This window comes from Liolophura sinensis, chromosome 6 (genome assembly GCF_032854445.1).
Source record: "Liolophura sinensis isolate JHLJ2023 chromosome 6, CUHK_Ljap_v2, whole genome shotgun sequence".
Classification (NCBI taxonomy): domain Eukaryota; kingdom Metazoa; phylum Mollusca; class Polyplacophora; order Chitonida; family Chitonidae; genus Liolophura; species Liolophura sinensis.
Genome location: NC_088300.1, coordinates 16,014,954 through 16,029,373, shown reverse-complemented (window position 1 = coordinate 16,029,373; position 14,420 = coordinate 16,014,954). Strand labels below are relative to the sequence as shown.

General features: G+C 36.5%; 1 protein-coding gene across 5 annotated transcripts in view; it reads right to left on the bottom strand.

The window, feature by feature from the left end:
* LOC135467972 (MAP/microtubule affinity-regulating kinase 3-like) overlaps nucleotides 1–14,420 on the bottom strand; it is a 43,398-nt gene that overhangs the window by 3,026 nt on the left and 25,952 nt on the right. For 2 of the 5 annotated variants that reach the window (XM_064745937.1, XM_064745942.1), the window contains exons 4-15: nucleotides 14,267–14,332; nucleotides 13,732–13,802; nucleotides 13,174–13,230; nucleotides 12,862–12,997; nucleotides 12,273–12,373; nucleotides 11,897–12,016; nucleotides 10,656–10,755; nucleotides 7,478–7,590; nucleotides 6,372–6,549; nucleotides 4,761–4,936; nucleotides 3,303–3,493; nucleotides 2,478–2,633 (exon numbers count right to left, since the gene is read on the bottom strand). In XM_064745937.1, the coding sequence (XP_064602007.1) occupies nucleotides 2,478–2,633; nucleotides 3,303–3,493; nucleotides 4,761–4,936; nucleotides 6,372–6,549; nucleotides 7,478–7,590; nucleotides 10,656–10,755; nucleotides 11,897–12,016; nucleotides 12,273–12,373; nucleotides 12,862–12,997; nucleotides 13,174–13,230; nucleotides 13,732–13,802; nucleotides 14,267–14,332 (1,465 nt within the window). Of the gene's footprint in view, nucleotides 1–2,477; nucleotides 2,634–3,302; nucleotides 3,494–4,760; nucleotides 4,937–6,371; nucleotides 6,550–7,477; nucleotides 7,591–10,145; nucleotides 10,246–10,655; nucleotides 10,756–11,896; nucleotides 12,017–12,272; nucleotides 12,374–12,861; nucleotides 12,998–13,173; nucleotides 13,231–13,731; nucleotides 13,803–14,266; nucleotides 14,333–14,420 lie in introns of all 5 variants that reach the window. The other 3 variants (XM_064745940.1, XM_064745939.1, XM_064745941.1) reach the window with 3 other exon arrangements.

Genomic DNA, 14,420 nt, shown 5'->3' with positions numbered 1-14,420 from the left:
CTACAACTCACTAAGGATAAACATACAGCTTGATCTGAATATCATATACACTGTAACCAAGAGATGCACACAGAGCTGAGTGTGTGAACACCAGAGAGAGATATGGGCTATATATGAGCAGATAGGAACCCCTAGGCTCCCATCCTAGCAGACATGGAATCGTTCCACTAAAATCCAATAATAATAGTAATCTATAATAGCCAATTCCCCCAACTAAAGACAATCTTGCATGTAAGAGATGTCATTTGTCCTCTGGCAAACAAATGGCATGTACTCAACCATAAGTGTGTCAAAATCTCATGTCTGACCCAGTATTTGTGTTATTATAATATAGACATAAAGATAATCACCATTTGCAGGCAAAAAGGGGGCAGGGGATTTATGACATCTATGATATGGTTGTAATAACAGTGGCATTAATCATTCGTTCATGACATCTAGCCCTCATAAATGAAATATTAATTACTTAACTGTTTTCCTTAGGTTGTTTTTGGGGGGGAAAATGAATTTATTATGAGCTGCAGAATTCTGCCAAATTGCAGTGGCAAATTTGTTAGAGTAAGTTAACAGTAACAGTACATGTACTTCACAATCAGCACCATCATCATTTCCAAAAAATAACTGCAAGATGCTCTATTCAGTCAAAATAGATGTAATATTTCTCAAAAATCTAAACTAGAATTGTGGTACAGCTACAAAATGCACATGTTAGTATTGACAATAGCCTGGGAAAACAAATGTGTCCACCTGACAAGTTGCCTTACAGAATCACAGATGTTGGTACACATAATTCTTCTCTATCAACAGTAATCTGACCCCAAAAATATATATATTTTACCGTCAGACCCGCTCAATAGTCTAAACAAGTCTTTTGCAACTCAAAACTGAATCCTGGTGTCTTTATGTTATGTTTTATGACAGTTAAGTATGCAATGATGTGCAATTGAAGTGTCATCACTGACAGTAATCACGTGCAGTTATCACTATACTAAAAACACATCAATCACTTGGAGCCATATGTACACCTACTCAATTAAGCTGCTTAATTTACACCAATTCACAGGCTTTAATACAGTCAATTGTTTCCTTAATTGCTAGGTGAGTGTTTATGAGTGGATGTTTTATCTGTCTTAAGACATTTCCTTTCTTGGCACCATGTCAGAAAATCCAAAACGCTACCCTGTATTTTTGTTCTCCTTTAGCATCAAGTCTGTTACCTGTGTGGTTACCTGCGTGGTCACCTGTGTGAGTGCACCAAAATAACCTCTAAAATTAAAGCACATTCCATGCTGATTATGTAATTACAGGTCTCTTTACAGATTGTAATTTATCCAAATAATAAGCACACACATTTCACTGAGCAAGATATTAAACCAGTACCCTATACAATCCGCAAGTCTGATACCTGTTTTACATATCTGACACATGCTAATAAACACAATATTGATATAATGAGTCTGAACACAACTAATTACCCAGCAATAATACAATATGCTTACATCCCATCATCTCTTATAGTCATGCAGAAAACAACATCAATCAGTCTGTTCAGAATCCTTAGATACTGTACATACCTTATAATGAAACTGATTACAAATAAAATACTGATAGAAATACATGAACATGTATGAGGCTTGTTGTCATGTATACTTCCTGCCTTCATTTTGCAGACTCCACTCTTTCCCAAGTTCATGGTACATGTAGTTACTTTTCAGATCATTACATTGCAGAAGACCTGCATGGCTACAAATCCCAAGTTTTGTCACTTTACTCATTGAAGGCCACAACCTCAACTTATGGTTGTGAGCAGCAAATTTATGAACCAGTTAACTGAAACTTAAATTAAAGTACATTAATTCTTTCATCTTCGAGAATTTTAGCAATTTTTCTCATAGAATTAAATATAATATTGTAGGATACCGAGTTCGGTAGGACTATTTTCACGAGAAGATACTCTAAGTTTCACTGAAAAGCTTCATAAATTGCTTGAAGCCACATTTTGTAGTAAAATTGCTATTATCAACAGCTATCACATTCCACTCCAAACTTTCTGTATCTGGCCTAAATGAGAATTTAAAACTATTCAAGAAGCTAATAATTTAGCAACATTGTACATGACAGACATCTGATGAGAACCAAATCTTTTTAAGACAGATAATGTTACATCAGCAATGCAGCTATACCTTACTAGCCCTGGGTTATTTACATACATGGGGGTCAGTTGCTCATGCAGCACACATGCAGGTCTGTTAGACATGCATCAGGTTAGTCATGCAGACTTCACACCACTAACAACATCAGGCAGAAATCACAGACAGATAAGAACTAAATCAGAACTCTAGAATCCATTCTACATGCACTAGAACTTCAGGTTGGATGCCTGGCTAAACAAATGGCCGTGACTGTGAAACTGATGACTGTGAACGGCGTGTAGAACAGACCCTAGATCTCTGAGCTGAACTAGAGTAGGTGCTTACGTTGGCCGATGCATGCTGTCAGATCCTTCAAGAGGCGGCAGCTCAGCTGATCTGGAGGCAGGTTGTGACAAGCTGGCCGATTTCACGTGCCCCTTTGGTCGTGCAGACGATGTGTCACCAGTTGCATTACTGTTAGAGCTTGTGTTACTCAGGGGGCTAGCAGGACAGAAGGAAGAGAGAGGTTGACGACACATGAGATATGTTAACAGCCGAAAGAGAAGACTTCATACAATAGGGCCAAGTTGAAGGCCATTTCATTCACTATACAACATGCATTGTAATGTTACAAGGTTCCAACCCGGACTCTCCACTTCCCCTGCACCTGTTAGCTGTCTGAGCTACAGGTTAAAATCACAGTACAGTGACATCACTGCCTTCACTGTCACAGTTTGACAGACAGAGTTACACGTCTTGGCCATGCAGGTGCCCTTGACTGACGTTTTTTTTCTCTGGGATGTTACCCTGTGGATTACCAGTATGAGCTGATATCTGATCACCTTTCTTTTTAAGATGTGGTGAAAATAAGTAATAACAGCGCAAAAATCATGACCTAGGCTTTATATCTAAACCCTTGTACAGCTTCTGGTCACTGCTACTAAACTAAACTCGAGCTGGGAAAACATGTAGCATTGTGTACACAATACTCATGCTGTGTACAAGCAAGCTAATCTTCTGTACATTTCAAAGTAATACGGACAGAATGCAAAATGTATGAAAATTGCATAAACAAAATGCAATGAATCATTCCTGACTACAGACATGGGGGGCTTGAGGGAGATGAAAGAGTTTGGGAAGGGGCAGAGAAAAGGTCATGCCAGATGTTACCTCCTTGAATCTTGTCCATTGGTGACCCTACTAGTTTTCTCTATTGATGGTGTTTTAGTATCCCCTGGACTGAAGGTTCTCCGACGACTGATCCCCCCTGTACCACTGATCACACCAGCCTTGGAGGAGTTCGGACCCGAAGGCACACTGTTCTTCTTTGCAGAGGAGCGACCAGAACCAGTTGAAGAGCGCTGACAAAAACACAAAGAAGTGCATCATTATAACTTAATGCCACACCCGCAATATTTCAGCTATACCCAGGATGTACAAAAAGGGCAAGTAACAGGCTGCAGACAGCTGTCTACTGTCGTCCCCGAAGCGGCCTACTTTGAATATTCTTACTATTTAAATTAACAGAAATTGTGGCATTGTTACTTTCAATTCAGCCGCCTACTTTTGAACTGACCTTCTCTAAATGAAAACCCTGTATACCACCTGAATTCAAACAAATTCAAACAAAAACAATGTTCACACAAAAACCAATATGCACCACAGGGACAAAACTGTTAATATGAAAGCAATGTGACTTGTTTTCAATATGCTTTTGTGGAAAAGACAAGAAGTGATCAAATTTAATAACTGTGAAGTATCTTTGTACATTTAGTAGTTACAAAAAATGTTTATAGATGGATGGACAATATCATACTGTAATACTGTCCATAATTTGTGCATATAAACAGGAATGGAACATTAAACATACAGCACCATTTAACAGTCTGCCATCATTATACCACTGATGCTACAGTATAGTTTTCAATTTTATGTTCCTTTTTTTTCTTTGGTTTTTTTTTTAAATATCAGCAATTTTTCACCAACATGATGGCATTCATTTATGGGTCGATGATATTTATGCCATTGGTGTTAAGCAAAGTTTAACTTTCCACTTGGATGATGGTCAGGTCTTTGTTCAAAACCATCCACCTTATCTCTAAAAAAAATTTCAACAAATCTCTGGACAAAGTCAAAACTGGCCTGCATTTCTTTGGACTTGCATTTGATCCAGTTCGCTCAAATGATTAAATTTTCACAGAAAAGCAGAGGCGTTGGGTTCATAAATTAGATACATGTACTTAAAGGAAGACATATGAGATTGGAATGAGTCATTTGTAGGACACACCAAGACATTTCCCAAATCAGTAACCCCATATATTACATACATCTATGACGAAAACATCAAACATGAAATGATGAAAGGTCCAGTATTTTTGTTCATCTTAATTTTAGTGTTGGATTGATGTACAATGATATCCAAGCATCACATACATGTTGCGAGATAGAGAACTGATGACAGGCCTCATAAAGTGTGTAACTGCTCAACATTTATTGGAGAAACCATCACAGTGTGTATACACCAGAAACCCAATAAGGCTCTGAATTTATGATGAATGCATGCCTTGGTTTTTATGTCGTAGCTTACAACTTTTCAGACGTATGACGAGAATTCATGATAAGACTTACATGTGTGACGTCTATCATTGGAATATGTTGCGCCACTTTAGGCGACTCGAGTGGAGTGGAACCTGAGGAGCTGGTCTTCATGCGGGCTGATAAGGCGTTCTCTTTTGTGCTGCTGGCGTCTGTGTTCTGTCGCTTCGGAGGGTACGCTGATGATGAATGAGACCCGCCTGACGTGCCTGTCAAAATATCACCATGAAACTCCATCAATCAAAGTGTACAGTACAAGTGCAGCAGTGAAGCAATGGACACATTAGAGAAGTAAAATACATAACTATATGACATGCAGCTAAAAGAGGGAAATTATACCTAGTTTGACTCCATTATATATTAAATTTAATGAAGTTTCACAAAAAACATTACTTTCCCAAAAGGAAATAAGGAAAACAACCCCTCTCAATCTATAGAGTTGTGAACAAAAGTAAAAACAGAATTTCAAGTGAACATGTTATTTCTTTTCCTCAAATAACTTCTAAATTACGTTATTTACTAGCTGTGCATTCAGGAGAATGGGTGTCTTGATTCTTTCTTTTAATAAGACATTTTAAACGAAGTTTATCAAGATACACATCTGAATACAATTTGAGCAAAGTAAATATACTATCAATCTTATCGACACTATCTTAAGGTGTCTTTATTTTTTCCCATCTGTGATAGTAAAAGAACAAGCTAATTAAAATGAACATGGTAATGCCCTGTTAAGGAATTTAGGTCTTTTAAAGGCCAGGCATTGGGAAATATACCAAGTGGCATCAATTTTATGGCAATTTGGCCTAAAATTTCACCCATCATTAAGTTTCAAATTTTCCCCGAGCTCTACTGACCTTAGAAAAGTGTTTTGAGGTTTGTGTGTAAGGTAGGATGATATCATATGATACCTAAAATCAGGGATGAGACAAACACTAGGATGAAAAAGAGGAAACTACACAGCACAACTATAATTTTGTCATTTTTCGCATTTCTAAATTAAATTCTGAACATTTTCCTAATGCATTTTTTGTATAAATAAAGAGGAATTCCTCCAAAAAGAGGACAAATCTCAAGCCTGTAAAATTTTCGAAAAAAAAAAAAAGAGTTCATTTTTAAGATTCATTTATTCATTTGATTGGTGTTGTATGTTGTACATAAAATATCTGACTTGCACTATGGAGGGAGGCATTATGGTGGGAGGAAACCCATGATCCTCCGCAGACTGCTAATAGACCTTCCCACTGTGATGCAATTTTAGAGGCAAACGTGTTTTAAAATATTAATTTTGATGCTAAAACTTACATTGCTCCTGTACTACTTTCCAAACAAACCCAGAAAACTATTCTCAGAATTAGGCAAAATTAGGCAACAGTCATGGGGAAAATTTTATCTCATTTACTTTCCACAATCTGCACCTTTACATTTGTAGAAAGCAGCAGAAACAAATACAACAACAACAACAAGGCAAGCGAACATTGTAGGGAGTCAACACAAACTCAACATGGCGCAAACTTTCTTGTTCCACAAACAGGGCTTGACACAGACACATTGGCTGTTATGCTGAGAGGGAGATACAAAGCCAATCCCCATGCGGACAAGTACTCGGACACCATGCCAAGTATGGGCGTCCCCAAATGTCCTAACCATTGTATTCCCCACCGTGACTTAGCCGCCTGTGCTTCTGCCCGCCGGTGGCCGACTGGCTGCGTGTGACTTTGTTAGGAGACTGGTTCATGTTGGCATTGTGCTCGCTGCTAGGTCGGTTTGATGTCTGTATATTTTTCAATGATTGGCTGCTTCCTGACCGGTCACTGCCGTCCAGCTGCAACCAAAATGACCAGTTGTAAGAATGCAAGTCAATAAGAGTGTTGGCTAGTTGGCAACCATTTGTCCAACAAGTTTAGAATTCAAGAAATGAAACCAGTAAAGAGTTATCAGAAAATGGTGAATCCCACCAACATGCACACCCACAAAATAATGACATCTCAGTTTGAGGGTTCAGCACAAAAAGGACCCAAGATCAAAAACTTGGATCATTGTGGCACAGCAATTTTAGAGATATAAGGAATGCTGACTTGATAAAGTAGATGCAAGAAAGTCACACAAATCTTATAAAGGGCCATAACTCTGTAATTTTTTTGTTTTACATTAATATTCTTTTTCAATATGCCTTATGCCTCAAACTCTTGAGTTAACTAACAGGGTATTAATTCAAATTTTTATTTGTTACAGATTGTTGAAAAGACAGGACAACTATGGTTTAACTTGCCTGAGGGGTAATAATGACATGTACTGTTCTCCATTGCAGCCGTCACTAACAATATTGGTCTGTACACCAGCAAAAAAGTTTTTTTATTCAACCATTAAATCTCATCATTTATACCCTGAACATCAAGGTTTTATGGCTCAACAAAAAGTAAATTCAACTACTTTGGTTCCAGACGAATTGCATAGAGCGAAAAGTACATGTATACATAAGGTAAGATATGAGGATGTCTTCAAATTCCAAAAGTCTCCAGTCCATCAGAAAATGAACACAAAAGCAGAGCTGGCATTTTCCTGTCTTTCTCATTGTCATTGTGTTTTGTCACCAGTCTGGGCTTCCTTCTGCAGAGATGATGTCCACAATTCTTTACATGCGACAACAATGCCTTCTAAAATCTTAATTATACATTTTATATACTTACAAAGTTTGCTTCACCTCAAGAAGTATAAGAAGAAAACATGAAAGTTTGTCTTAATGTACTTACGTCTGTAGTTCTTCTCCCTAACAGTAAGTATGTGGCATGGATGTCATCAAACTTTTGCTTGCCTAAGGAGTCCTCTATATCTTTTCTGGAGTATCCCATATTGACCATGATATCTAAGGGGAGAAAAAGGGGGAAACAACGCAACATTTTAATAACAAATTCCAACAGCAAGTTTTTAAAAATAATACAAGATAAAGTATGAGTGAGAGGTGAAAGCATATATAAATGTTTACATGTACTGCACAATTGCAAATCTCTAACTGAATAGTAAATGGTTACTGCAGAATTATTTGGAAAGAAATTATTATTTCCAAATTTTTAATTTGTCAAATATACCAGTTTATATTGACATATGCAGCACAGTTGAGCCTGCTTTTGGAAAATCTGTATCATGATTTCCTCCTACTGCTTCAGCCAATGCCACTGTTCATACATGTAAGACTTTTTGCAAGTGTACACAAATTGCTCTGGCTCATTGTCACAGAGGTAATTTTTAGCCACTGCATCAATGCACCTACCCAAATGCATTGATGCAATTGTTGAAAAAAGGGTAAATAAAATATTAACCAACTGGTCACAAATTAAGATTCTGAATATTTCACACAGATTATTTTATATGGATCTGAATCCTGTTTCACTGATGAATCATACTAATTCCAATAATATACAATATCAATTACTTCCTGTGAAGTTGGTAGTAAGGGCTTGTAATACAGAACTATACCACAAGCCCTTACTGAACTAGGAATTTACCTCCCACTTCAGTGCACAGATCAACAAGATAAGGTAGGACAGAACAAATAATAACAGTCCTATACTTACACACTGAAAACAATCATATCAACAACGTCCCAATTTTATTAATTGAGAGAATAATACTAAATGTAATTTTTTCACCATAAAGTACATTTAATTTGCTCAATCAGTCCAATTATGAAATAAAATACATTTAAGATTCTGAATTTGTTTCTGAGTGAAGCATGGGGCGTTTTTGCATGCATGTGCAGATGTACCAGACAATGAAGGGAGAAATGATAGCACAAGCACCAAAACTAAAACAATGAATGCAGTCAGAGATGACAAGGATTTGTATGAACAGCATACTGAACTATCCTCCCCAACACCACAATTGTTCAACTGTAATCTTGAGCATATTAAAAGAGTCCTAAAGAGCAGAAACTGACAAGAGATCAGTTGTGTAAGTGATTCATGTAAAAAGTACATGTCAGAATCTCAAGAGGTTAAAGGCCAAACACTTGGAATAGGCCGGTTCTGTCAAGTAATCAAATCATGTGTTGCACTCATACCCAATGATCTAAAATAAGATCAACATTAAGATCTTTCATGTTATAATCACAACCTCATATAAAACTTTGTAACTGACAGGAAATATTGGGAACACGGGTAATTATTACCCTTCAATCAAGGCGATTACAATCCTTGATGAGGAACAGTGATAAGAAATGATGGAATACATTTGAAGAGAAGAAGAAAGCTTGACAACAGAATGTGACCAGGGGCCCGTTTCACAAAGCGAGCTTAGCGTTGCATGCACATATCTTCCATGGTGACCAGTACTCGAGGTATACAGCACCATGGTAGTTACTTGAACATAGCTCTACGTGCACTTTATGAAATGGGGCCCTGAATACTAGATGAGCTGATGCTGACAATGAAGGATGAAATCAACACACTGTCCCATTAATCGAGGTATGATGGAATGAGATGGGATACTGGGCAAATGATAAAATGATTAAAACTGCAAAATGAACACTGATAAGCCATGATTTATGGGGCACGGGTAAAAGAAAAAAGGACTGGCAACAGTAACTACACGTAGGTTACATGTACAAGCAATGTGCAACATGACAAAAGTAGGTAACAAGCAATGAAGAAGGCAAACGAGGAAACGTATGTGAGAATTGAGAAAACTTACGAGGAAAATACCATTCCAAATTGAGTTAAGGTAACAAAGTAGACAACTACAATAATGTACCCAATTCTTCAACCGCCTTTGCGACCGATATTTGAAATATTCTAGGATTACTATGGGGTGTAGAGAAATACTTTGCACAGTTTATAAAGCGTGCATCTTTAGTGACAAAAATTAATCATTTTAGCATATATTTCACTGATTAAAAATGCCGCAGAGGTCAAAAAGTTTGAAGATTTCCATTAACTATGATACATTCAATGGTTTCTTTTTTTTCCAACAGACAATTTTTTGGTGGTTCATTAGGTGACAATTCACAAATAACATTAAATTTCTATTTTAAATTCTCCTGTGTGATTCAGCAACGATTCCAAAAAAAATAAAAATTAACGAGGACAACAGATTCCTGGACACAAGCAGACACACTATATAGCACTGGATGCTGTTTTTGGGGGTTCAAGATCACTTTGAAGAGCAGAAAGAACTGCATTTTGCTGTTTCTGACACAGTTATTATGATGCGTGTATGTTGCCTGGAAGATGTTTGAAAAGAGGTAGTTTTGCTGAATGTGATAATGACCACTGAATGTGTACCACACAGCTGTCCACCGAAGCCTGGCTACACAGCACTGGGAAGAAACACTCCAGACAACAAGAGATAATCTTCTTGGAAGCTGTTTGCTGCTAGCCCTGTACTATGGAGTGGATAATATATGACAGCAGAGAGTGAGGTTACCTATTCGATTGACATCATTGGCGTCAAACGTTGGGTCTTTGTACGGCTTTAACTCATTGTCTTCAAATGTGATATTGATCCATCTGTCTTTCATAGTGTTCTGAGCAAAAGAAACCATTCCAGTTGTAAATGGCGAAACCACAAACAAAACTTAAAAAAAAAAAAAAAATAAAGAGAAAAGGGTGGGTAAGTCGCCTAGATGACTTGGGAGCTTATCTTCTACTCTGCAGAAGTTCTCATCCTGTCATATACACGACATGTCCTGCAGACTTTTTATTTTTGCCGACTTATAGAAAGAATCGAACATTCTGAGAGTTAAGAATACAACGTGCAATGGAGACAGATGTAAAGTTTAGCAAAGTAAGAAGAAAACTCCCAGATCGCTGCCATTGGAGGGAGGAACGATCTGAAAAGTAAGGGTTACGACGACTACAGCACTCAACATTCACAACATGTAGAAGACAATACCAAGACCATGGAGCAGCCAGCTACTGGAGCTGTACTCATTACCTATTCGTAGAGAGTCGCTAAAGTCTTGTATGGGCTCTATATATGGTTTTAGTTCATCATCCTCGAAAGCTATATTCATCCACTTGTCCTTCATAATAATCTGTGGTGGCACACAGGAAAAACACAGGAGAGAGAGTTAAAGTGCAGTACAAAGACAAAGATTTTACCTGTAACCCATCACCACTGAGGGCTCCGTCGTCGACATTACAAATGTTAAGAAGACTTATGGACAGAACATAAACAACAATTCCTTGTTTCTAAGTTTAACCTTTCCATTAAAATCATGATTTCATAATCAACAAAAATGCATCACTACAAATTACACAACTTTTATATACAAGTTACATTGGAATTTTGATTACATTACATTAAAATGATCCTGGCTAAATTTTTAATGAGAGCTGATGTGGTATGGTTGTTCAAGGAGAGTTTAATGATGAAATCACACAAAGTTACTTCAACTGAATCCAGCAGACACTTCACCTCAGTTAGGATGATAATTAGACTCAGTGTGAGGTTAGTGAGCACACCATTAGGTGACAAATTGCCAAATTAGCTTCATACTATAATCTTGTAACTCTGACGACATAATGCAAGATGTCCAAAGCCGCTTACGCCAACAGAGTTTTGAATGAATCCTTCCTCAATATTTTACTCAATACCAGTGCTGTCATTTGTCCAAAAAAAACTGTGATATTTAACGATGCATAGTTAAATGACAGTGATTCAGAAAATGTAGCATTATAAAAGTTTTAAAAAATGTAACCATTCTGTTTTTTAATACATCAGTGAATGGAATGAGCCCAGATTACTATTGTGGTGAACTCAGATAAAGACAGATAAGCAGTGACATTTTGAACCAATGTTAAACAGTCTTTAATTCTAGGCCTGGCACTTCCTGAAAATTTCATTTAGTCCGTACAGTGTCACAAAGTACTAACATAAAGATTAAACATCACTGTTTTCTTTTCTTTTCTGATTTGACCATAAAAATTAAAAAAGAACAGTACATCATAAGCAGCAAAACGTTGTCTCTTATGTCAATGAACTGTTAAGCAATATTGTTAAATTAACAAAAGCAATATGTTAACTAGAAAACGTTTTCAATGATAGTAAGAACATTTTTGTATCTGATTTCATAGTACATTACCAGATAGATAAAAACAGAAACAAATTCAAAAAGTCAGATTAACTTTTCAGAACTTTCAGAACAAATTGTAAGCAATTATAGCTATACTTACCTCTAAACTGGCTCTTTTTGTTGGGTTCAAAACTAAAAATTTTTTTAACAAATTTTCACAGTCTGTGGACATGTAGAAAGGTATTCTGTATTTACCACGTAAAACCCTTTCTCGAAGTTCCTGTTGTGAAGACAAATCAAAGACTGAATCATTCACAAAGTCAAATATTTAACAAAATATATACTATAGCTCGCTCACCTCAGAGCTCAGGTGAAAAGTTTTTAGTTTTCCATGCCTGAAGTTTGATAATATTCTTCTTTGCAAACACACTCATATCATAATACAAAAAAAAAACTTGTGTTTTGCAAACTTTAAAAATAACTTCAAACTTTTAAATTAAAACCATTAATGCAGATGATATGTGTAGCTTACTCACCTTTAAATTCTGACCATCAAATGGTAGTGACCCACTGACTAGTGTATATAATATAACTCCTAAACTCCACACATCTACTTCAGGGCCATCATATTTCTTTCCTATAAAAATGTTAGAACATGAAGAAATTTACAGATCTGACATAATAAAAGCCTTTTTATGGTTTTTCATCACACCAAATCAAAGTGTTAAAACTTCAAACGAATCAAGTTCTCTAAACAGAGTATATAACTTTTTTTTAAAGTAAAATGTAGTTTTCTTACAGGAACAGTTCTACCGGTCTGAACCCAGAGATGACAACAAAAAGGCAAAAAATTATTAAAACTAAGTAAAGAACAGAAGAGAAACTGTTCAATTACAAGCTCAATATGTTGTCAGGCACAAGAATTAAATCTTCTGGAAAACAAATGTATACAGTTCAAGAAGAAATGGTGATGGGTCTATAGCTGGGGTAATTTGCAACAAAACATGTTTCTTCTAATCACCTGTAAAAGACATAACCAATGTTCCATATTTTCATCTGAAATAAAGGGCTCTGCAGATGTGACAAAGTTTGACCTTGAACACCAAACAGGAGAGAAATACTGACCTTGAAAAAGTTCAGGAGCTGCGTAGGGTGGACTACCACAAAATGTATCAAGTTTATTGCCAGGAACAAACTCATTGCTGAAACCAAAATCTGCTATTTTGATATTCATATCTCCATCTAGCAAAAGGTTTTCAGCCTGAAAAATATACACAAAGGTAGAAACAAGCATCAGTTTGACATACGAGGACTATACAACACATCAAAACTACATCTGCCTTTTAACTAAATATTTCCAATAAAACAAATGTCTTTCAAGAGATCAGTAAAGCGGCAGTAAAGGCATAAAACCCTATAAGTTTAGACTTGACTTACCTTTAAGTCTCTGTGAACTATGTGCTTTTGATGACAGTATTGAACAGCAGAAACAATCTGCAATCAACAAAGACAACAATGTTCATGTTTTGCATCACTCACAGATGACAAAAGCTAAGATTGATACGATCATAAAATAATGCAAATTCTACCAACAGTCTGTACCAATACAGAAAAACAACATAAAAATGTGCTAAAGTCACTTCCGCATGTGCTAAATCTCTGCAAACAGCAAATGTTTTCAAACAAACTTGGGACATATCAGTGACACGAATCCTGTCCTTTCATTAACAATATTAGAAGACCTGACAGGACTGCGGTTTACTTGCACAATCCACCCATTTGTGGTTATGTTTATACGTGAATGATAAAAGACATAGCCCACTGAAAACCTCACATCCTCTTTCCTGCCCCTGATAAAACCTCATATTACAGATGACCAAGCATGGGCATAATTCAACCATTGAACTTTATTGGGCCGTGGCATGCATACAGGGTTGACAACAAATTCCACAGTTCTATGAAAATAACATGTACATTTTAGACACTATTACTTACTTGTCTGAATTTGGCACGAGCCTCTTTTTCTTTCATCCTGCCATGTGCCACTAAGTAATCAAACACTTCACCTGAGAAAAATCAACATATATACATCTTTACTTTGAGTAATTTGAGTTTTGGAAAAGAACTACCACTACATCATCTGTCCCAAAGTTAGAAGTATACTGTAAGAATAAATGTACACCCTGCCAAATCAGCCAATTCACAACTATGTGATGCCTTAAGCTTGCAGAGTTGATTTTTACCTATTCTTATATATAGACTGAATTTAAGTTTTCTGCAACAAACACAGCATTGTCTTATGTCTTTATACAGAAATAACACAAAGATGAAGCTACCAGAATCTAGCCAATCAAGTACACCCAAACATGCATTATGCTTCATGAAGATGGCCACAAGCCTTATGATCATCCACAGAAAATGTGCAATGTCACAGGTCTACACACATTAAAGGGTGAAAATCTGCAGCAATCAAAATGCTCACGAGTCGCGGTTACCATGGTGAGAAATTAAATGTAGCTAATAAACTTACCACCACTTGCGTATTCCATCACCAGATATAAGGTCTTCTCTGTTTCTACTACTTCAAATAATTTTACTGGAAAACAAGGGAAAAAAAAGATAATCATGAATCAGAAAATATTACAGTGTCCCTGTTTGATGAATGTTTGAAAATTGAGTTTTAA